Genomic DNA, 24,834 nt, shown 5'->3' with positions numbered 1-24,834 from the left:
TTGAACCTCAAATTCGGACGGGACGTCGAACGAATGTTTCTGAGTGCTTACGATCGAGACAACAGAGCCGAATTGAGAAACTAACGAAAATAAAGAAGTTGAAACGACGTATTGTTCTCAACCTCCTTAAACGACCGAATTAATTGGTAGAAAAGTCTCTGTACCGAATCAATTTCACGTTTTATTTTCTCAGTAATTTTACTTACAAATCTGTGTAAAAATTTACAAAAGAAATATAAATATTGCACCAAATTGTCCACGGAAGTAAAAACATGCACATAGCTGGTATTTTCTTTACTTTGAGAATCTATGATATCATTATTGGCCACGGTCTAGTATATTGGAACGTAACAGTTACAAGATTAAGGATAGAAAAAGCTAATTAACTTTTTGGAATTTTAGAGTAACGCTTCAAACCGACACTGTCAAACGATAGTCATCAAAAGTACGGCTCTATTGCTATAACTGTAGCTAACAAAAGAACTGCTCATAAAGAGAGGGAAGAGAAAGACAGACAGAGAAAGAAAGAAAGAAAGAAAGAGAGAGAGAGAGAAAGAGAGAGAAATGTGACGCGATAACAATAATGAAACGGGATTCAAAATCGAAAGGAAGTGGTTCGAGTAACTAAGGCACGATCGCTAGATACTTCGGTAGATACTGATTAGTCACGCAGCAAAACACGCACCGCTTCCCAGACATAGCGTAAGATGTGAAAGAAACTTGCAGGACGTAATGGTAGATACACTGAACGCATGACAACGCTGATTTCAAGACGATCATCATATTTACACTGCTCGAATTATACAACGATGGGTGTTGGTGAGAGAATGATGTGCTTCCATGTACCAAAAAATGTCTCATGCCTTTGCGTCGTCTGGTGATACGAGGTTTTCAGATAAGACAGGGGTCGGAGAGGATTTGATGTTGGAAGTGTAATGATGACGAAGTGATGGTCACATGACATTAAATGGTCACATGACTTACCACCCAATTGGTGATTGACAGGATTACCGGGAGGCAGAGGCCTGGCGTCCTGCGTGTCCCCAGGCCCTGACGAATAGAGTGGAACAGACGTCCGATCGTAACAGAACTGATTGTTCTGCATGTCAGCTGTGTTGATAGTATTGGCGGTCGTGTGGTATATCATAGAAGAATGTTGTTGGTTGGAGAAGTGTTGTTGGGTATTCGTTACGTTGTGTTGATTGTGAGCCGGTGTTGCCGGGCAACCCGAATGTGGATGACTAGGTGAAAGAAGAGGTTGTTCCTTACTCACTCCGCCGTAATGCCGGGGCGAACCGAGCCCACCTGCAACATCAAGCGTGTCTATCTCCTTGTTCCTCACTTCTTAGCAAACATTTAACGCTCCTAGCTGCTTCCTTCCATGCTTCGATAATGGTCGAGACACATACAGACGCATTGAAATTAATAACGCTTTTAACATTAGGAATGACTGATACGTTAGTTTCTTCTATTGGTTATACTTTACGTTACATCGCAAACACGCGCGTACGCGAAGCGAATACTCCCTGTTTATCGTACCGAACAATTTTAAAACCGACCGAAACATTTCTACCCGAATTTGGGTAGCGCATCTTTAACGAAATACTATCTTGGAATGTTCTAATTGTCAACTAAATTAATACTACGGAAAATTGACTATCGACTCGACCGAAGTTAACAAAGGTATATCTGCAATGACACACTCCTGTTGTGAAGTATTTGTTTCTGTATTGATGTATAGTAAACTTTGCAAGATTATTACGATTTTCAAATTAAATGCTTCTACAACTTACACGATTACGTTACGTAATCATCGCATTCGGATTAACTGTAAATTTCGTAATATTTATTTACATACTAATTAACGATAGCGAAGAAATATACCTACAATGACGCATATACGATCGAATATTTCTTTCCTGCTTTTAAGAAGCCTCTAGTATGAAATTCAACGCATGTTATTTTATTCTCACCATCGCGACAAAAAAATACAAGCGTAAAAACGACTAATGATATCTATATGCATATTCGTCTAATCTAAACGTATTTTTACTGTTCTCGAACATCGAATAGAATAAAAATAAATATTTTAATCGGTTGTGTACTTACCTACTGCAAACGAATATTGTTTTTTATTTTTTTTAAATCACATATCTTCCGCTCCGTATACGTACTTAAGATTTTTATTCGTATCATTGCTTAAAGTTAACCGCACCAATGTATAATAATACAAGTATCTTTAAGAACGTCTGGAATGACGAAAATGACAGCACGATCACCAACCTTGAATTCTCAAACGTTTTTCACAAAATATTAAAATTCGTAGTTACAACCAATAGCTCGGCCCTATCGCGCGTTGAAAATCATCTCCAATCTAAATGTTCAATTTTTATTAACCCACAACTAACACGTGCTACGCAATTATACACATTACGGTCACATTGAAAAAAAAATTATCACAGTGTACGTAATCGAAGACAAACCATCACATGATATTTTTCAAAATTAGTACGTAATAAATACACTTCTGCATGGCGAATATATGATGTATTCGCTAAATTATCTCGACATAAACTTTCGTGGTACGTTGATGGTGAAATAACAATTACGAGCATAAAGTAAACGTACCTGGCAACTGAGTCGTGGTTGAAGGTGTAGATGTGGTCCGCTGCAACCGATACTGGGCAGAAGGATTTGGTGCGCCAGGATTAGGTCCAGGTGGGAATTGGCTAGCCGTTGGGGATGTAGGTGGGGGGAAGGTTTCCGCCGGAAACGGAGATTGCCGTGCAGACGCTGGCGTTCCTGGCGACGGCATCGATCTTTGCTGTTGCTGCAACTGTTGCTGCGCGGTGGGCTGTTGTTGCGATCTCACCTGGTTAACGTTGAACAATCTCGGGGTATTGCCATAGTTGCCCTTATAATAAAAAATAAAAAAAATATGAAAAAAAAAAAAATTACGCATCACCTTTATCGCGTATAAACGGCAATGAAAAATTATGTGCACGATCTTAAGAAGAAAATATACGGTACTCTGAGAGCCACCGGTGAACCCTTCCGGTTGATTAAACGAAAGTAAAGCTTAAAAATAAAAATGATACTACGCGTCAGGCATTTAGGACACCTTGTATAATTAAACGACTCTTAAAACGTACTTGCGTCACTCGTGGTGACAGCGGCTGCGGATGAGAGAACGACAAAATACCAGCGGGAGAATGCGGTGAGAGTCGCGCTGCGGCAGACACTTGTTGACCACTGTTGAAATTATTGTTTACAATGGGGCTAGAAATAAAAGTGTCGCGTTACGTAACCGCCATGGCAATTAATAGTGCAAACTCGAACTGCTTACTGTTGTGGTAACGTTGACGGATGGGAATACGAATGAGCAAGTCGGTGACCGGAAGGCATCTGGACGGATCCCCCATAACCTGGAGAAACTTGCGAATCAGGGACACTCGACCGCTGAAATGGAGGAATTCGTTGATTGTTTGCGTGCACTTGTTCAATCGGTTTCTTCCGTGCATTCTTTAAGTCGTACTGGCAACTCTATAATTTACCTGTAACGACACATTTGGTGCAACAGTGTTGTTGAGAAGGTTATCGATATTATGAATGCCGGTTGTAATTTGTTCCGTAGCTGTAGCGTTGGAAGGAATGAGTAATTGCTGCTGCTGCTGCTGCTGAAGCAACCTCTGTTTCAATTGTTGCTGTTGTTGCTGCTGTATCAATTTCGTTCGTTGCTGTTGTAGCTGTAATTGTTGCTGCTGCGTAAATTGTGTGGTAGTCTGCCTGACGCCCTGTTGCGTGTTAAACCTCATCCTCGGCTGTTGCTGGTACATCGGCGGAGGCTGGTAACTATGGCTCGTCGTTACAGGTGTAGTTCCCAACTGAAATCGCATCGATTGTAAACATTAATTGAGGCAAGCAGATGACACTGTACGAGACACTCGTAGCAAATAACGATCATTGGCTACTAGCAGAACTAATCGTAGTAACGGATTGTAATTATTATTATACGATTATTGCAAAAATGCGTGGAAAGGTGTTAAACTTACCGCAGTAGAGTAAGCTGGAGGCGTGCCAGGAATTGTTATGGTGGAAGACGTTGGATTTACGGCAGTCTCGCATAACATCAACGACTTCTGTATCGCGTTAATCGCCATTTTCTCGTTCATGACATTGTTTTGTGGTGCTTCAATTACGTCTAGGAGATTTGCTATCGCAGACGACTCTATTGAATAAAAATTATTGTGTCCATGATGATACTACTTTCGCTGTCACGAGTAATACCTTGCAGGTATCATCCCATGAATGTGTTAACTTACTACTCACAAATGTCTTGGCACGTTTTGTTAGAGAACGTAAAATCGCGAGCTTTTATAGTTATGCTGTGACAGCGAAAGTACAAAATTACATTTGAAAAGCATATTTAATAAGGAGTAATTGTAAGATAAACACATATCAGGAATCGATTATTAAACGAATGTACACATTAGCTACATACCTGTGATAGCTTCGTCCGGCACGAACTCGATCACTTGATCCAAAATGTCGGAAAGATCAGGATCTGACGACTGATTATCCCAATTACTCGGATCGTTACTCGTTTGATGATACTCCCCGTTGTTTGGGAATTCCGAATCCATGTGACCCACTTGAGGTCTTTGTTGCTGTAAACAAATAATCACTTATAAATAGAAATTCCATCGTATTGTTTCCTTTCATATTTTATTCATCTAAACGCAAAATACTCTCACGAAACGTGTTCGTACACATAGATTACCGTCTATAAGATTGCTTAGTAAAATTTATGAAAAGAATACCAAAACAACTTTACAAATTGACGAAACCGAAAGGTGGTACCTACAAGAAGAAACAGTCAACGAAATAAATGTACTACCGTAAATTAATCAAATTCGCTTCGTTAACAATTAAGAACTGAACTTACGTCTTGTGTGCAGAATTTATATAATCAGTTTGTTTTAATTTCAGTTCAAATTATCAAAGCGCATAATTAGTGATTTTTAACTTATAGACGGTTACATCGGTCACTCATTGCAGTAGTAATAATAAAATATTCCATCAAAGGAGGATAAATTACTTACAAATTCTCTTATTACCTGACTTAGCATATGACTGAGGTAGGCATTGGTTGTTTGACGAGGTAGTTGTCTCGACTGGCTTTGGAGAGGAGTACGTGGGGAAGTTGTAGTTGTCGTAATCGTGTTATTACCACCAACGGATTGCATACTGCCACCCGTCCAAGGTTGTTGTTGCTGCTGCTGCTGCTGCTGCTGTTGTTGCTGCTGTTGCTGCTGCTGCTGCTGTTGCGATTGTTGCTGCTGTGGTTGTTGCTGTGGTTTCATGCGAGCCAATTTATCCTACGTAACAGAAAAAGACATCGATTGATTCGTACTGTAAATACAACGCAAATGAACGATGTTGTATAAGAATCGATAAACTTTTCGCGTGAGAATGGTAAGTATCCAGGATAAGTATCTGAAGTGTATTTAAATGAATTCTACGAACGCACATGGGGACTTTTTAGCAGAAAAACGCATAAAATGATTAACCGACGTGTGTCAGTGTTAGTCGTTTCAGGATTTCAAATTGAGAATTAACGTCCTGATTGAATATTGAAATCGTAACGTTGCGCGGTATAATATGGCGTTACGTTAACACTGTTAACATTATACAAAATTTACGTACGAAATTCAACGATTAGTCTTAAATATACTGGTTAATACGATGAGAACTCCTTTGTGATCGCAAACCACTTGTTACCTAGCCCCAGATAACAACGACAATAATACGATGAAATTATAATTAAACGTTCGATTCACCTGTGGCGTTGCCGATATCACAGATGCAGGTATTGGCGGGATCGTGGTTGGCTGAGGCGGCTGTTTGGCTAACAGCGAAGCCAGCATTTTGTTCTTCTCCCAGAGTTTGCTCGTCGCATTGGTGGACGTACCGGAAGAGGATACTTGGTGGGAGCCATCCATGGGTCGTTTCACAGCAATGTTCAAATCGCCATCCTCGCCCGGTCTCTTTTGGCCGACCTGAGTCGATCCACCGAGTCCAACGTTTTCGCCCGATTGAGACGGGGACGGTGTCGTGTTTCGAAATCCAAGACTCCGCAAGAGAGGATCTTCTTCCCGAGCCTGTGACTTGCACTGTCCAATGCATTTCATTTAAATAAATTTGTCAGCGCACACCGTCCGTACCGTACTTTACAATACTTAATTGTCAATCGCGAAAGGAAACGGTACCCAAAGAAACGTCCACCGTAACGTAAACTAAAACACGAACTGTTGTCCGATCACCTACCTGTTGCTCTTGCACTTTCCTCTCGTCATCTTGCTCTTTCAAAAGCTGTTGCAGAAGTTCGTTCCTCTTCTTCAAACCAGCGCGAGCCTCTTCGTCTTCGTCGTCATTTTTCTCGTTCAATAGCTTCAATAGACGAGGCACAGTAAACAAATTAATACACTGTAGCATTACAAAGTTACATGCTTCTGATCGCAACGCTACTGCAGGATAAAGATCGCGATCAACCAACACTGTTACGGTTCCTTCCTGCCTAAATTTTAAAAGTGAAAACAAAATCAAAATTACGTTCGAGTACCTCCTCGGTCTCGTTTACTCGAGGGTCGATCACCGGTGCAAAACTCATCGTTCACCGGAGTCAACGATACCGCATCATCGACACGAAAGTATAGAAGAAAGACGTCTAATTGTAAAGAAAATGTTGGCCGATCGCGGATTCTCTTGGAACGCAAACAAGAAGGGAAGCATCGAGGGAAAGGATACAAAGCTGTAGGGAATTGATTAAGCGATGGGGTGCCGGTCCAGCACCGTCTGTAAATGGTACATAGATCAGCTTGTTTACCTGTAACAGCATATTATTTCCAAGCGTAGTTTTCGGATGCTCTACGCTCGGTTTCGGCATGTTGCTAGGACTGGTGCGCACTTTATTATTATGCTCGGGATGAAAATCGTCCTCGTCTTGCTGGTTCAACAATGTCTTTAATATCTTATGCTTATTTTGGCTCTCGGTATCGTTATTCGTATTGTCCTGACTGTCCTCACTAGCACTAGCCCCCTTGGTCAACAAGTTTCTGAGCCTGCCGGACTCGGTGGACACAACACTGTTCTGAGTTTCAACGACGCCCGCGGCGGCACCGGTCTGTCCGGTCGCGGAGTTACCGACGACGTTGGACGCGTTGTTTCTCGCGTTGTTGGCCTCCATGGCTGACTGGTTGGTGGTCGAGCATCCAGTCTTCCCTTCATCCTGTCGTTTGGTGGTCAATCCGGTGGCTCCGTTGGCGCTAACGTTACTAGCGGCACTGTTCGCCAAGGACGACGGTGGTTCCTGAAGCGGACTGAAGGGGAACGAATTACTGAAGGTGTGAGCTGCGTTGCCTGAGGTCGGGCTGAACGCGCGTAGGGGACTGCAGTGAGGCGCCACCGCCGAATTAGAGGAGAACGTTCCCTGGGGACTCGGAGATGTCGGGGCTGGCTGGGAAGGTGGTCGTGAGTTTGGTGGCCCGCTCGCTCTCGATTCGGGCCTATCTGCCCACCCGCTGCTACTATCCAAGTCCCATGTGGAACTGGGGAAGAGCTCGAATTCCAAGTCCATGTTCCCCGGAAAGTGGTTGAACGGATTACTGGTACTTAGCGACGGCAGGGGGTTGCAAGACTCGGCCGCGCTAAATACTATCGAATTCGACGATGTCGCGGCGACGTGCGACGACGCACCCGCCAACCCCCTGATACCACTCACTTGACCGTTCACATGTGCCACGGGCATCAGCGGGCCACCCACGTTATTCTTATTGTTACCATTATTATTATTACTATTATTTGCACAACGGTTACTAGAGTGTCCTGAGCACACTTTGTTGTTGGAAAGCTGACCACCCTCGATAGGCGTTAAGTCATTGTCCCTATCATGGACAAGAAACAAAACAACACATGTAGTTGTCAGTTACCATTAAACACTTTTCAGTTTAGTCTAAACACTAAGCATTGCCATTGTATATATGTATATATCGGACCATTTCGAAAGTCTCGGCGTAGCTTCGTTCGATGGAACTCGGATACCGGGACAATTTTTTGCAAAGGGGCAAGAAACATCGATCGTTCACAGATTGGACGTCTTCCTTGCACGATTATTTTCCCCGTCGATAAAATAATCGATCGATGTCCGTTTCAAGGAAACCGGTCGATTCGGTTCGAAAATATCGAGCGATACCGATACTCGCCACGATTTGCGTACTGCGTTCTCTTTCGTGAAATTCGAAAAGCAGAGTGTAACGAATACGAATATTATTAATTTTCTTCCTCGAACGCGTTTCTTCGCCCGACGACAGGTAAAGAACCAAGTACAAAGCATCGATGAACGTCTCGTTCGTGCTCTTGCTCTTGGACTCTGTTCACGTGTGGTTAGATCGATGGAAAAGTTCGCACGTGTAATTGCACACGCAAAGACTTATGAAATGGACTAATATTATTACTAGTTACGATGTATCGCGGTGAACAGTGCTCGGCCCTAAGCGTTTATTTACCTTCTCGCGACTGTCCAAACAACGAAACGCGAGCGATTAGGTGAAACGTTCGAGCCGGCTAGAAAACGTTGAATAGTCAAAGGGGAGGGTAAGTACGTGGAAATAACGTTCTTGATTATTCCGCGCACTGTTCACCGAGAGAGAAACCTTGAGCGTGAATCGAGCCACCCTGATACCCTGATGTAAGTTGCATAAGCGTAAGTAAGACTTACCGCACCGTACTATAACTGTAAATCTTACTTTCGCTAAGAACTCACAGCTTTAACGTTATATGCGACCCGATGACGCGAATACCCAGAGGTGAGCGCAAAACGCTTTGGCAACTTGGAACAATGTCTCTCGCCGAAACTACTCACGGAGATGTTTAACAAAGCGAAGAAAACTAACAGGATCCAAAGAGGTTTCGATTTACCGTTACTTCGTTAAATTTACGGAGAACAAACGAGTACAAACATTTCGATAGATCGTTGTAACCAATGGTAGGGGAGACCTTGCTACATTCCCGTATTGATCTTAATTTTAATTCGGTTCGAGGATATAATTTATTTATTGACAACAGGTGACGACACGTGTAACAACTTGCATCGTATACGAGTTGTGCGTCTTCGTTAAGCAGGATTGTATAAAAAATAAACGACAATCTCGATCTAACTGAAAGTACAGGGAAACGCTAGAAATAATATTTAGTGTAAATATTGAACACATTTTTTATCATCTTTTTGTTCCTTGAAAATGACTTTTTATTTTCAAAATTAGCATCCATTTCTTACGCGTTACAAAAAGCGTGCGTTAGACGTTTTAATTTCTAGCTAATAATTTTATACGCTTACACCGAAATAAAAAAAAAGGCACGTGTTTATACGTACAAAATAATCCAATACCGTGTATAAATCAGTACACCATTTTTGCTTACACCGATTAATAGCTACCTAACCTCAAATTTGACTCTTTCGCATAAATAAATGATAAAAAGAAGACCACAATACACGATATTATTTGTACCGATAAAAACTCTATACAGTATCGAAAATAGTTACGATAAATGAAACTCTAAGTAAAAAATGTACTTTCTCGGTCAGAATTTACGCCATAAATTATACAACAATTGTAAAACCTACACTACCACTCGACACGACGTAAATGAGTTCTCTGTTTTACGTGAACACGATTTTCGTCCAATACTTGGTCGATACTGTCACACGCGATAGAAAAGCAGAAGTCTCCCCTACCTAGTAAAAATTTCGCTCGTTCCCCCATGAAATTTGTTTGTTCGTAACTCGGCTCGACTTGTATGCACAATCGAGAAATGAGGAACGAATGTACGATCGCCTTGCGATCACCTTTTGCTTCGTACACGCTTCTGAACGTCAGGAAATTCGTAAATCAAGATTGAAAATGGCAAGGATCGTGCGCCGATTGGTGAACCCGAACGCTTTAATAGCGTCTGCAGCAAACGCTCGCAACCTTTGCCATTTCCACTTCGGTAACAAGTACATGAAGTGCGAGGTCGTGTGGAAACAAACACTGCGGAAAGTTGTATAGCGAGGCACGATCAGACCAGCGTGCGATACGTGGTAAATTTGTTAGCAAATCGAAGCGTTAGAAAGCGATAAAACGAGTAGACGCATCCTAAGAACGTGATCACGTTTACACCGCAGCGGGGGGTTGGGGAGGAAATTATTTCAGTTTTCAAGAGTGGCCAGATCTCCAACACCGAGAAGAAAACCCGTGTCGCGACTCATGCAACGCGTTTCAACCTACAGGAAACAGCACATCCGGTGACACGTTTCAACCGATCGGTTGCCACGAAATCGTTACTGTTCACCCGGTTTTTAATATCGATTCGTGTTCTAATACGCTTCGAAGTCTCTTCTTCTTGTCGTGTGTGTTCGTTCATTCTTTTCGTCGACGCCCTTGAGAGTTAGCTCGAGATAGTTCTTGAAGCAGTAGCGATAAGATAAACGCGGAGAAATTAGAAGAACGGAATATATTAGCGGAAACCCAACGCAGCGGGAGATTGATAAATTGTAATGTCGTGTAGATATAGTCACCCTTGCCTATCTATTCCAATAGAAGAGTAATTAAGCGACACGAAGGATATACATATTAACTTCGTTACCCGGCAGAACAACGATTATCAAGGCGCCGATTAAGGAAATGTTTATTAAATATCGAAAACTAGCTTCGTCTCTCCGTTATCGAGAAATTTTCAGTGGCTTGAATATTGATATATGTATATATACATCGATGTTGATTCAGGTGCGCCGAGAATAATCAAAGTTCCACTGTCCAGTTCCTAATGTCGTTTTATAATCCTAATGTGTATACATACGTGTAAATATTTCTACACAATGTCGACACATCGAGCACCAGAGCGCTCTGAATTGTGTATAAAATTACACGAGTGTCCAATCATCGAAGAAAAATATTTCCAATTCACTTGGAAAGTAAAATATACGAAAATATCTGTACTTAAATTTACCGATTTTATTATCGCTTCGGTAATCGATGTATCAACGCATTCGAATCTCGGTTTAATCGTTTTCTGTGTCGCGCAAAACATATTATTTATAATTTACAAAAATAACGACTAATCCGAGGATCGAACGAGCCTTACGTATGTATCGAGATTTTACAACTAGATATCGATAAAAGGAGAAGAATACAGTTACTCAACTTACCCAATGATGGAATTGGTGGCCATAATGAAGTCGGTATCGTGTGCATTCATCACATTTGCTTTAAAAAGTTTTGACTTTGTTTGAATGTTAAGGAACTTATCAGGACTAACGCGTAGCCGGTACACACCGCTGGTACTCTGACCGACTTGAAGCGTATCGTTCAAATGTGCAGTTAGCTTACTGAGATCAAGAGGGTGGCACAAGTCTTTTATTGTAGTGCCAATCAGGTCCTGGAACTAAGTTTCATACAAATTTACACTTGCCGTTCAATTTTCGATGGAGACAATATATCATTTCATTCTATGAAAACAAGAGTGGGACGACTTCGAAAGAACCGAAGAATCGAATTAACGAACATTTTGAACACAAACTTCTTCAAACAAGATACAATCAACTCTCGTTCAACCACTCTCGTTCTCATAGGTTCATATTTATTGTTAATGATAATAAATTAAATTTATTAGATTGTGCAATTAAGTATGTTCATACAAAGTTAGGAATATGATCAATTGGTATGTAAAATGTACCAAAGGGTATGAATTATATCGGCGTAGTATTAATTTTCTGTAAATATTGAATCCCAACTGATGGGGTGACGACAAACAGATTGATATACAGACACTTTGGTACAGACAATGATGTATCAGCTTCTCGTTAAATTGGAAATTGGAATATAAGTGTTCGAATACGACACTTTCAAAGAACGACCGAGTCACTTTGACACCCGGTACTCGATTAAAAGTGTGTGTAATTTTCGGGGGGAATTGTGTTCTCAATAATTCGGGAGATCTGAAACGACAAATCGTAGAAAGTAATTTAGAGATAAGATGCTAGACGAAACTTCGAACAAATATATTTTGTTCGCTAAACGACCGCGCTGACCGATCTATTCGTGTCATGGACGAATTCTGCTTCCCAAAACCTAATGCTCGGAAGTGGCTGTACCAGCTTTGTAAACATCGACCAAACACGAACATCGAAACTCCAAGTAACACAAAAGCCAATCGCCAAAGTGCAATCTCGTCTCTGAAGATTTTAAAGACACCACGAATCGAGCGTATTCCTAAATCTGGTGTTCGAACCAGGATCTTTTGCCTACCGAACGACTGGTTGGAACGATCTTTTGCTCCAATCAACCGAGCTGTTTACAATTAACTATTTCTTCCGAAGCCTACCATCGACGAACGACAATCGCTCGGTGGAACGATTGGAAGATTTGAAAAAGAAAACATCAGGAATCGTACGTACCCATACCTTGGTTAGGTACGTGGAGTAAGGAGGCGACACCCAGCTGGCATCGACCGCGACAATCTTCGCCGTGGTGTCCAACTTAACAGTGAACTGCTCGATGGGCGAACCAATGGGCTTCTCGTTCGGGGGTATCCTGCGAGCCACGCACATTACGCAAGGACCGATGTCCGAGGATTCGGAGGACACGTCACCGCTCTCCAGACGATCGCTATTACTTGGCAAAAGAGCTGAACAGATTTGCATAGACTCGTATTTCGATACTCGTTGCTGCTTCTCTTCCATAGTCTCTTCTGTATCATCGGGAGGCTTCACCAAGAAGCGGCAATTGAAGGTACGATTCTTCGTTTGGGGCTGTGGCTCGCTCGTCCAGCCTGAATTACACAACATCGTTTAATTTTGTACTCTTTCTCTAGGCTCTGGTCCGGTAAACTCTATTGCGATAAACCTATCGTGTTTATCTACCGGTTTTTAAATTATTCGCAGCTTCGAGTAGGGCACAGAAGAACGAAGCTTCGATTCGTACCGTTTAAAATCGATTGCAATTCCAAAATTTGAAAATCTCCGAAGTTCGATATAATTAACGCGACGAAATGTAGTGTAATTGAAAACTATAGGGAGTGGAAGGAGACATATAATTTTTCACGTTGATTTCAATATCGATACGAGCGATTATTACCAGATACTCGATTCGTATTATTTAAAATCGATTGCAATTCCAAAATTTGAAAATCTCCGAAGTTCGATATAATTAACGCGACGAATTAAAGTGTATTTAAAAACTATAGAAGGTGGAAGGAAACATACAATTTTCCACGATTGATTTCAATATCGATACGAGTGATTATTACCAGATACTCGATTCCTATTATTTAAAATCGATTGCAATTTTAATATTTAAAAATCTCCGAAGTTCGATATAATTAACGCGACGAAATGTAGTGTAATTGAAAACTATAGGAAATGGAAGGAGACATACGAGTGAGATTACCAGATACTCGATTCGTATTATTTAAAATCGATTGCAATTCCAAAATTTAAAAATCTTCCAAGTTCAATATAATTAACGCGACGAAATATAGTGTAATTGAAAACTATAGGAAGTGAAAGGAGACATACAATTTTTCACGTTGATTTCAATATCGATACGAGTGATTATTACCAGATACTCGATTTCTATTATTTAAAATCGATTGCAATTCCAAAATTTCAAAATATTCGAAGTTCGATATAATTAACGCGACGAAATATAGTGTAATTGAAAACTATAGGAAGTGGAAGGAGACATACGAGTGAGATTACCAGATACTCGATTCGTATTATTTAGAATCGATTGCAATTCCAAAATTTAAAAATCTTCCAAGTTCGATATAATTAACGCGACGAAATACAGTGTAATTGAAAACTATAGGAAGTGGAAGGAGACATACAATTTTTCACGATTGATTTCAATATCTCATACGAGTGATTATTACCAGATACTCGATTTCTATTATTTAAAATCGATTGCAATTCCAAAATTTCAAAATCGTCGAAGTTCGATATAATTAACGCGACGAAATATAGTGTAATTGAAAACTATAGGAAGTGGAAGGAGGAGACATACGAGTGAGATTACCAGATACTCGATTCGTATTATTTAAAATCGATTGCAATTCCAAAATTTGAAAATCTTCCAAGTTCGATATAATTAACGCGACGAAATATAGTGTAATTGAAAATTATAGGAAGTGGAAGGAAACACAATTTTCTACGATTGATTTCAATATCGATACGAGTGATTATTACCAGATACTCGATTCGTCTATTTTTCGCTCGTAAAGTACGTTTGAAACATTGACATAAATATCGAATGAAATTTCACGCATCGCGGCAGCGCTTGTTCAGCAGTAAAGCTGCTGAAGCGCAGCTGTTATCGTCGGTATTGCGTTTCTGCTGCGCTCGAGAATTTTAAAACCATCTCCTTCCATTACACAAGATAAGTCTTTCCGTTGCAGAACTGCCGAAGTTCATAACAAAACGAGATAAACTGAAAGGTACGCGCGCGCGCAGCCCGGTAAATAGATGCCACAGTTACATTATCATAACTACCCAACGCATACGAAACGCACTCGTAAATAATCGTTTTATCGTGTAGCCGCGAGGTCGAAAGACGTTCCATTCCGGAGGAGATTCAATCTCTATATATCTTTCGGCTTATGTTTAAAAAAGTGAAACAAGGGAGGACAGATGCCGCGTTTGAAAATAAAGAAAAAAAAAAAAAAAAAAAATGAAGAAGTAATATTGTATCGACGGGGTACCAACCTAGTGACATAGGCAACAAGCTCGGCATGAAGGTGTTGTGGTCTCCATGGTGAATAATATTATAAATATCCTTGCCCAGCACATCGTCCCTCGTATAATGTATATATTGTTTTATATTATCCGTTACGTACTCCACGCGTCCCTCCGTATTTACAACAAATAGAAAGCCATCTAGCGCCTAGACAAAAATTGAGAACACAGTTAGAAGATTCTGGTATACTGTTCCACGAGCTGACGATAACATTTTGGGGAACTAATTGTACCGGCAGTTCATTCTGCACAATGCATAGAATTTATCGACGTGATCAATTTTCTGCGCGATACGTAGAATTAACGACAAAATTCATTTCCTGCACAATGCAGAGAACTACTAGGGTGATATTCGTTTTCGATCGAATAGTGAATACCTACAGTTACGCGTAAATTTAAAAATGCACAAAAATCACAATTTTCCGGTGATGTGTACGTCGAATAAATCGTACGGATGCATCTGATTGGCATACACCGAAATTTCAATTTAAATTAACCGATGAACCAATGATATCTATTAACAACCGACGAATTGAGTACAGTAACCCAACGACAAAACGCTGTGTTTTTCACTCTATAAAACGCTCCGAACCACTCTTTGTGTTCTTCAGCTCGAACGACTAAAAGCATTTATATTTCTCACTGTATCTCCGTGACAGTATTATCAATGGATTGACGAGACTCTTCCGATAAAAATGAGACCAAGCACGACCGTATTCGGACTACTTTTAATTATACGCAATTAAAAGTTAAAAAAGAAAAAAAAGATTCCTATAACGTACAAGGAATAATAGCCCAAATACGTTTGCGTTTAATCTCATTTTCATCGAAAGAATCTCGTCAATTTATCGATAGGACTCCCGTGAAGATACAACGAGAAATATCAAAGTTTTTAGTTTGTATCAGTGTCGTCGTGCTGATAGGTGTTCGCTGTTACGCTCAATCTTGGTGTATCTCGTTCACTCTCATTGTCTAATAGTTTGCATATGGCTGGTTCTCGTCTCAGCTCGAGATACGAAATGTCCATTCCAGAAACAAATTCGATACCGTCTCTCCTTAAAAGGTTCCACGTGGATCAAAAATTGTACGTTTTATCCAGGGGTTATTGCACTACACCTCTCCGATACCTTCTCTAATGTACAAACAGCCAACTTGGTATAGTTCGATTTCTATTTAAAGACAGTCAATTATTTACAGTTTATTTCTCACGCTACCCATCCCATGATTCATCCTTGGTAACGCTTACTTTAAACGTCAGTATATTCGATATAAAAACGATAAATTCGCTCCAGCTCGGTTCGGGTCGATTAACAATAGATTCACCAACCAGTCAAAATGACTGGTTCCAATTGCTTTAATGAAATTTACCTTAAATTCCGTAGTTTCTTTTCCAAAGACATTACGACTTTTTCTATTCTACACACGTGATCAATTTAATAAATTTCTCTTTTTCCTCGTCGACTGGTTTTTTTTTTAGATACATACGAGGTATGCTTTAATATTCCGAAATCTGTCTATAGTTCTAGCGTTAAGTTTCTACTTTACCACTAATATAGCAAGTGAACTTCATCTACGTGTAAGGTGTACTCCAAACGTTCGCGCGTTTTCTCCAATTGCAACATTACCGCGTGGAAAATCGATAAAGATATATCCGTTGTGTTTAAAATTGTCACGGGTGATGTTTTAAAAATTGTCACCGTTCGAGACTACTAAATTTAAGGAGATTTAAAATCCTTGTTACTCATAAATTAACAGCTCCGTACTCCCCTTTTCGTGTGTAACAATAACGCAGCCAATTTACAAAATTGATTATACTCGCAGCAATTTGGACCTGTATGTTGATCAAATGGTATCACGCAGAGGCAGTAAAGTTCCTTCAAAGTAACCCTTGCACAAGTGGTAGAAATTATGCACGCTTATGTACACTGGCTTCGAAAAAACTTGTCCATGCTACCGCAAATGCGCTGGAGCCATCGGCAATCACCGTGCGCATCCAACCGTATTCTACCAATCAGTATGGACAAGTTTTTTCGAAACCAGTGTACCTATCGTGCGAATCTCGCGCATCACCGAGACAGAATTCGAGTTACTGTCACCAGACATCGTTCTAACCCTCTACGAGAACAATACAAATTTCTCGAACGTCCGATTTTTAATTCGCCAAAGTGGACGAAAATGTATACACTTGCAAGAGACATCACTCGAGCGTAACTGACCGATTCCGATGAAAATACAGACAAAATTGTAATACAAATATGGAAAATGCATATATTTGAAAATTTTTGTTCGATCCTTTTGAAAAATGTTAACATCGGTACGATAAAATCAGCTTCGATGCGGAACGTGAATTTTTCGAGCGCACCCGAACAATTGTAAAAATATACGATGTAGTAGCTGTTTATATTATGAATACGTATTGTTGGCTGACAAAACTTGTTACCACAGGTAATCCGATTGAAAAGGTAGGGAAGACTTTTATAACCGAATCTACACTGAAAAATAAAACTGTTTGAAAATTCTCTGTAACTATTGTTAAATATTTTCTATCTTTGCTTCATTTATACAAATGTGCTCATTCAGAAAAGTACCAATTTTATTGAGTGTGGCGTTAAGTTTTTTAAAGTGTTTTGAAATTAAAGGTATAATACCATAAAGTGACTGGTGTGTTGTACTTTATAAAAATACTAACTTTATTGAGTGTGGCATTAAGTCTTTCAAACTGTTTTGAAATTGAAGGTATAATACCATAAAGTGACTGGTGTGTTGTACTTTACTTTATAAAGTTAGTATTTTTCTGAATTAGCACATTTGTAGAAATAAAGCAAAGATAGGGAATATTTCACAATAGTTATAGAGAGTTTTCAAACAGTTTTATTTTCCAGTGTAGATTTGGTTACGCGATTATAAAAGTTTTCCCCATCTTTTCAATCAAAAGCAATACCACGAACCGTTTCTACGTATGGCGACAAATTTTGATAGCCAAGGACTAATTAACAATACTCGTCCACAATGCAAACAGCTACTATAGGATATAGTTTTAGAACTGTTTACATATGCTCTAAAAATTCACGTTTTGCATCGAAGCTGATTTGATCGTACCGATGTTAACTTTTTTTAAAAGGATCGAACAAAAATTTTCAAATATATGCATTTCGTCTCCTAAATATAGATAATAGCAGATAGAGAAAAATTCGTGTCGAATATTTTTCAAAGAACTATATTATACGTAAGTTTCGTTAAAATCTACGATTTGCACTTAAGTGATGTCCCTTGTTAATTCAAGAAGCATGCAACTTCTTGGAGAGATATGAATCTCCATTAGGAGACATTTTGTATCGATGTACTAGGGGGCGAACAAATGTAATTTGATCAGATTTTTGTATTATTCGCGATATACTTGATCCTATTACTACTCGCCACCCAGCAGAATAGAGTGGTTGTGAAATTTTCTTGGTATTTGGCCAACTAAATTAACGAAATTTAGTCGATCCATAAATGTAAATTGATTCGTACCTCGAGTAAAACAGGACCAACTTGATCGTTGGACAGTATGTTACGATTCGATGAAGAAACTTCACCCTGTTGAACGGCATGACTATTCGAGCTTTTCTGTTGCGTAATGTGCTGCATCTGTACAGAGAAAATGATTGCATCGTTAGTAGGTAAGATTCGAATTTTAAACTCAATAAATTATTACGATGCATCTTGCTTCAAAGTGCATCGTAACGTTACCAAAAATGGAAGCAAACAAAATGATTGAAAAAAGCATGTAGTCAAACGAGGAAACATGTATCTTATAATATGGATAAAAAATTTGAAAAGCTTGTTTTTCGAACAGGAGAATGGCAAGTATTAAAATGTTGATTGTAAAAACTATAAATGATCAGATATCGTAAATGTTTAGTTATCTAAGCATAGCTATACCCATCTATACTATGGATACCATGGATATTTTCTGTTGATAAAAGTTTCAAAATTTTCTGTGAAGGTGTGTGGACAATTTTACAATTAATATATAATTAATAATCTCAAATAGTTTCGATTGAGTAATATCGTGTGGTCATCATAAAAAATAAGAGAATTGTCAAATCTTTCTAATAAGGCATAGTTCGTAAGTTCTTACGACGTTAATAATTTTTGTGCCAAGATAACGCAACGCTGATTTAGCGTTGCATAGTCTGCGGTTCACATAAAAACTGCATTCTTACGTTTATGATAATGCACGAAATAAAAAACTTCATATCGCGTATGATCACATTACGAGCATCTTAAACAAAGAATATTTCATTTCGAAATACTACCGAATCTTTATTTTTATTTTACTTCAAATACAACCATGTACTGGTTTTAAATTTAAATACTTAAGAATTTACGTTATTCGATCTATTATTCAATTAAATCACATTATTACAAATAGTAAATGTTATTTCCAATAACGTGTTATAAATAATTTCAAGAATAGAAATTAATAATCGAAAAAATGTCTCGGTGAAAACAATAATGGAAGTCCACTTTAAAAGTAGCCCATTATTTAATATTTAAGAAACTGAGTTGTAAATACGTTTTACCTTTGAGATAAGAATAACAATTGTTCATTCGTCAAAATAAAATGAATTCTGAGAACGAGATTAACATAAATCGAGATTGTTGGAAAATTGTGTTACCTTTGTTTTCCTGTTTTTTCAAATTAATACCACTCTCATTCCGAAGAGCTCGTATAATGAAAGAACCAATTATATAAATAATTCAATGCAAATTTTCCAATTACATACTGATGTATCTTTTGTAGTGTACTTTGATGTCTATTGTTTTCTGTCAACTAATGACTAAACTAAGGCGAGTTTAAAGTATGCAGAAAAATTGTGTCATCGATTATTCTTTTTATCAATATTTTAAATAAATCGGGTATTTAGGCTTTGTTAAGCTTACTTATTATTTTTAATTAGTATAATTAATATTCCATAGAGTAAATTGCAAATCTTATAAAAGAATGTCGTTTGCATTTTTTTTTTTTGAGTAATGATTAATTCATGCGTCCGAATTACGTCTTACATATTTTATTATTTAACACATACCTCTTAATTCATGTTAGTCTATATTTGATCTATCTCCACTATTGCATTTTCTCATTTCTTTCCTATTATTATTTTATTTTTCGTTTTTGCTCCGTTTTTCTCAAATATTTTTAATTTTAATTCTATATTTACAAGTAATTGTGTTTACTCTAAAAATGACTAAAAACATCAGCAGAGTCGAAACGTCAATAATAAGAATAGCTTACTTGATATTGATAACTAGTCGTTATTAATAATAAAACTAGTCAAAAGTATTATGTATTTGAAATTTTAGCTACTTCGAACAGGATCAATATTTTGTTTAATTCTCGATGATATTACAACAATGAAAATTATATTATTATTTCGAATCATCGCTTCTCCCTGTAATTTCAAATAAAATTGATCGAAACTTCGTATTAATTTAATGTCGTTCGTTGCACAATAGAATAAATCATATAATATTTGCATTTCCCACAACGTATTCGTACAGTTGACAACATAAACGTAACAGTAGCATTGAAATTAAGTGAGTTATTATTTCTTGCCAGTCTCATAAAAAAAACTTCATCACCACTTTAATATTATTAACACAATCGCGAAGTTCTCTCGCATTAAGTCATCAAATATTAACACGAAACTGCTTTAATTTCATTTGTTCACCGAAACTAGTGTTGCATATTGCATTTCACATTGCATACCACTGCGCATACGTATTGCGTTCAATGTAATGAATAATTTACAAGACCACATCTTTTCTGCTCGTCATTTTAATATTAAAAATTATTCGTTATTTATAGCGCGACGAATACAAAAGTGGGATTGCGCAAGATCTAAGACAAGGAAGTCGCTGCGTTATCAAAAACTTTACAGTCGCCATTCTATGATTAAATATTGAAAGCAATTATTGTTAACTCGATGTATATGATAAAACTCTGAAAATTTTAATTCACCTGTACACGTTTTTATATCCACCCCTGTGCTCATTTGCGCGATACGATGTATACGAAAGTCTATTAACATTATATAAGAAAACTTTTAATAAATTAATATTCATTGTATAAAAAAAGTTCAATCTTCGATTGTGTGATCTTTAAAAGGACAAAGTACTCAATATTTTATATCGACAATCGTCTAAAACATATTTATAAGCCTCGTTCTGTGAAAGGAGAAAATTTATCGTAAAAACAGTTACAGTATGAATTCTCCAAATTAAACAAAGTTATGCGTGTTCATTGGAAAACTGCTTAGAAAGTTTGTTATGACTTAAAAATCTCAAAATTAAGAAATTTCGTGTTGCCTTATTGTTACTGCGGATAACAGATGTTTTGTATTAATTGTAATGGTTTCATAAAAAAGCGAAATTTTACGAATACAGAAACACAATAATAAAAAAAAAAATAAATAACCACATGTTTGTAGAAAGAAACTAAAATAACAAGAACAGTGTTAATAAAGGAATACTGAGTGATAATACCCAATTAAACATTCTTGAGCTACATGTAAAAATCATTAGACTATGATGTACTAATCATTAGAAATATCTCGACAAACTTGTTAATTTCAATGGGATTATTGTCACACGCAATAATTTAGTAAAACGTTATGTTAAAGTTTTTGGCGTTAAAGATAAACACTGTAGGCAGTTACAAAGTAAATTTATTCAAAACGAATGAGATGGTTATTTCCGAACAAGAGTACAAAATAATATAAATGTATAATATTATTTATAAAAGAATATAAATTATAAAATATCGCCCAAATAATACAGGAGTGAATAATGTAATACTGATCGTAAATTCGCAGCAATAAGAATGTTTCTGTTGCGAATAATGTGCATGTTGTTTATTTTAAAACAAATCGAAATCTCCGTCCTATTTTGAATTAAACTAGTCGCTACTGCCAAATTTCGAAAAGAGAATAAGAAATCAGTGAGCAAAACGTTTTTTTCGAACGATAATATCTTACATCCTATTCCTAGCACAAAGGAAAATAAATGAGTAAAATAGGCTGAAAGAAAACCTTCCATTAGTGTAAAGAATGCCAATAAATGAATCAGAATCGGTTCTATACTTTCTCTAGCAAACGAGAGAGATAATTAAAATCGTTTGCAAACGGTGTACACCGGAATATAAAAATAAAAGTAAATTCCGAATAAATTGTCGAACATTATCCACGAAGAAATGGTACACCGAGGTAGCAAAATATTTAACGCGGATGTTAAAAAGAAAAAGCGGTGAACTCGTCGCGCTGCCATTCAGAATCACAAGGTTAACCGTGTAAGTGGAACACGAAGAGAGAAGGAAAGTAAATCTCTGCGTTACCGGCCGAGTTTCACGATCATGAGGGAAAAGCTCGTCCTTGAGCTCATATTTCCCGGCACCGATAGATCGCGCTCGTAATCGGAATGAATTGAAGCGCGCGGGCACACAACGTACCGTGGCCTCGAAAAGTCGGTGACTCGGCGGCTGAGTCCAACAAACGGTTTGCGACGTTGCCGCTAGCCTCTGCTTTAAAGCGTATATATTTCTCCCGTCCCATCGCACACGTCGCACGCGATAAATTCTTCTTCGGTCGCTTTTTTCAGAACAGTCGATGTTTCTCTAATCGAAAGCATCTGGTTTACCAAACCAGAAATGGGCGAACAAAATACGTAGAAAACACGAGACCGAGGGTTAAAATATTGCACCGATGAAATCATACAAATTCATTGTAAACACATCGGCCGAGTCGACGTTTCCTGTAGATGCCTTCGATAACACGCCAAGTTTACCGTCGCCAGCAACTACCGGTACGATACCGAGTGGAGAAAGATTTCGTTGCAAATTCGCAATTGATTCTACCTCGGTCACGTCGTAGGGCAGAATGCGCGTAGCTCTACTGCGCAGATGACGTCACACGAACTCTTGCTCCGGTAGCTCGGGTTATAACACCGTTTGGAAGGTTTCCTATTGGCCTCGGTGACGTCACCCAAGGTCACGTGACAAACTCCCAAGAAGTACTTTTTTAACGATTCTTCGTGTCTACGGAATTCGTTTACGATGGTAGTACGACGAACGCACCAGGTAAGGGATCGTTGTTAAATTGTGCAGTGTCGTATTCGCTTCCTAACGTAACCGCAACGTGTCGGACGGAGCAGAAGACGTACGCGCGAATATTGCGACTCTGGGCGCGAAGAATCGACATGTGCTCGTTCGTGAAACGCAGAACGCGCGGAGAAGAACAGACAGGAAGTTCGAGACCCTTCCAAGTCTGTTGTCCTTCTCTGTCTATAACTCTGCAGACAGACACGCCGCTTGCAATTAGACGTTGGCTCGGACCAATTATCGTTTCGCGTATTTTCAGCGAATCGAATATATCTGGTCGCTTGTGCGACCCCCACGTCGCGATAACACGGTTCATTTCAAATGTTTTTCTCCCCTTCTCCCAGATTGAACTTGATGCGACATCGAGAGGGCGTGCACGCTACAATTATTCTTACACAACGAATTAATATCTCGCAACACGAACATTTACATTTCGAGAAGAAAGTAACGGCAACGATGGCGACCAATACCTCCACGTGAACAAATACTTTGGTATTTGACAATAAAATGCGTGTTTGCAATCGTGATAAGCATTCCTATCGACTTCGAGGAACGTGCTTAGTACATAGCCGTGATCTAAGAATGTAGAAACTCGAACAAAAAATTACCATTACGGCGGCAACAGTTGCGGAGATTAGAATACTTTGTCGATCGTTTCTCGCAATCGTGGACTACCGTTTCGTCGATCGACGATGGAAAAATGGAAAACGCCTAATTTCGTATGTTTCGATGGCTAAAGTTTCCATGATTCTCAAGGTTGCTGCAGTCAGCTGTTCCTATGGTGTTCGCGTGAGGCGACGTTTAGTTCGAATTTGTGCACGCAGCGCCAACTTCGTCGTCGTTTCGCAGCGGACAGAATCGGAGTGAGAAAGAGAGAGAGAGAGAGAGAGAGGGAGAAAAAAAGAAAGAAAGAAAGAAAGAGAGAAAGAATTGTGCGTTGCGAATAGCGCCGAAAGCAGTCGGTAACTTCTACGCGTTCGAAAGAAATGCTTCGTTAAAACATTGGACTAAAATATTATTGGGCGGGGAACAATGTCTTGTTTCGAATTACAGGAGTTTTTTTATCCACGACGAAAGTTATTTTATCAATACACGTATATGTACATGTATTTCCCTTCCTTCCAGAAATAAATTTCGCAAGAGGGTACATTTAACTTTTCCAGAGAGACCGCTTTGTTCAAACGTTCTCTTCCAGCTCTCTTTTTTTCACATTTCATTCCCGTTTCTTTGACTTTTTCTTTTAACGTGTCCACGGAGAAATTTATTTTCTAATTCCGTTGATTTATTCACCGTGATCTAACCGACCGGGAGAGATTTATTTTTTTTATTTCGAGCCACATTTCATTTTCCAAGAAACACAAAACAGTCCGATGATTTGCGGTACAAATTCGGCTACCTTTCGAGCGGAAAGCAATAGTCAACGATTTCGTGACCAATGACGTATTTTTTCTTTTTTCTTTCAAAATTGGGCGCCATTGATGCAGTACTGCATCTTTTCGCGAGCCGAAGGTCAGTGCCTTTAACAACCATGATTATAAAGCGTACCTCGATAAGTTTAAGATTTACTTATTACAAAAATAAATCCTTTGGATAACTACCTAACCCAGACGGGGATTGAAAATTACTTGAATGAAAATTAAATAGCTTTTGAATAACAGATGAATGATATTTTTGATTTATGAAATTATTTTATTTATGAAGATAAATTATTACTCGTTTTATAACAGAAGATGAATTCATCGCTGCATTCTTCTAGATTGTATTTAAAAAACAAATATAGAATGGCACTTATTCTGGCGCTCAATTATAGTATAAAACCAAATATTAAAAAACTGATTTTTGTCGAACGAACTCAAGCTGCAGATTA

General features: G+C 38.6%; 1 protein-coding gene across 16 annotated transcripts in view; it reads right to left on the bottom strand.

Annotated features, from left to right (window-relative positions):
* LOC143143954 (uncharacterized) overlaps positions 1-24,834 on the bottom strand; it is a 313,357-nt gene that overhangs the window by 19,403 nt on the left and 269,120 nt on the right. For 8 of the 16 annotated variants that reach the window (XM_076305811.1, XM_076305812.1, XM_076305823.1 and 5 more), the window contains 15 exons: positions 18,341-18,457; positions 14,798-14,975; positions 12,494-12,867; positions 11,246-11,481; positions 6,887-7,943; positions 6,328-6,450; positions 5,841-6,173; positions 5,103-5,378; positions 4,502-4,667; positions 4,053-4,228; positions 3,555-3,884; positions 3,347-3,459; positions 3,153-3,279; positions 2,629-2,914; positions 985-1,305 (listed from right to left, as the gene is read on the bottom strand). In XM_076305811.1, coding sequence (XP_076161926.1) covers positions 985-1,305; positions 2,629-2,914; positions 3,153-3,279; positions 3,347-3,459; positions 3,555-3,884; positions 4,053-4,228; positions 4,502-4,667; positions 5,103-5,378; positions 5,841-6,173; positions 6,328-6,450; positions 6,887-7,943; positions 11,246-11,481; positions 12,494-12,867; positions 14,798-14,975; positions 18,341-18,457 — 4,213 coding nt within the window. The remainder of the gene's footprint in view (positions 1-984; positions 1,306-2,628; positions 2,915-3,152; positions 3,280-3,346; positions 3,460-3,554; positions 3,885-4,052; positions 4,229-4,501; positions 4,668-5,102; positions 5,379-5,840; positions 6,174-6,327; positions 6,451-6,886; positions 7,944-11,245; positions 11,482-12,493; positions 12,868-14,797; positions 14,976-18,340; positions 18,458-24,834) is intronic. The other 8 variants (XM_076305817.1, XM_076305815.1, XM_076305818.1 and 5 more) reach the window with 8 other exon arrangements.

The sequence above is a fragment of the Ptiloglossa arizonensis genome, chromosome 3, assembly GCF_051014685.1.
Source record: "Ptiloglossa arizonensis isolate GNS036 chromosome 3, iyPtiAriz1_principal, whole genome shotgun sequence".
Classification (NCBI taxonomy): Eukaryota; Metazoa; Arthropoda; class Insecta; order Hymenoptera; family Colletidae; genus Ptiloglossa; species Ptiloglossa arizonensis.
This window is presented reverse-complemented; position numbering and strand designations above follow the sequence as displayed.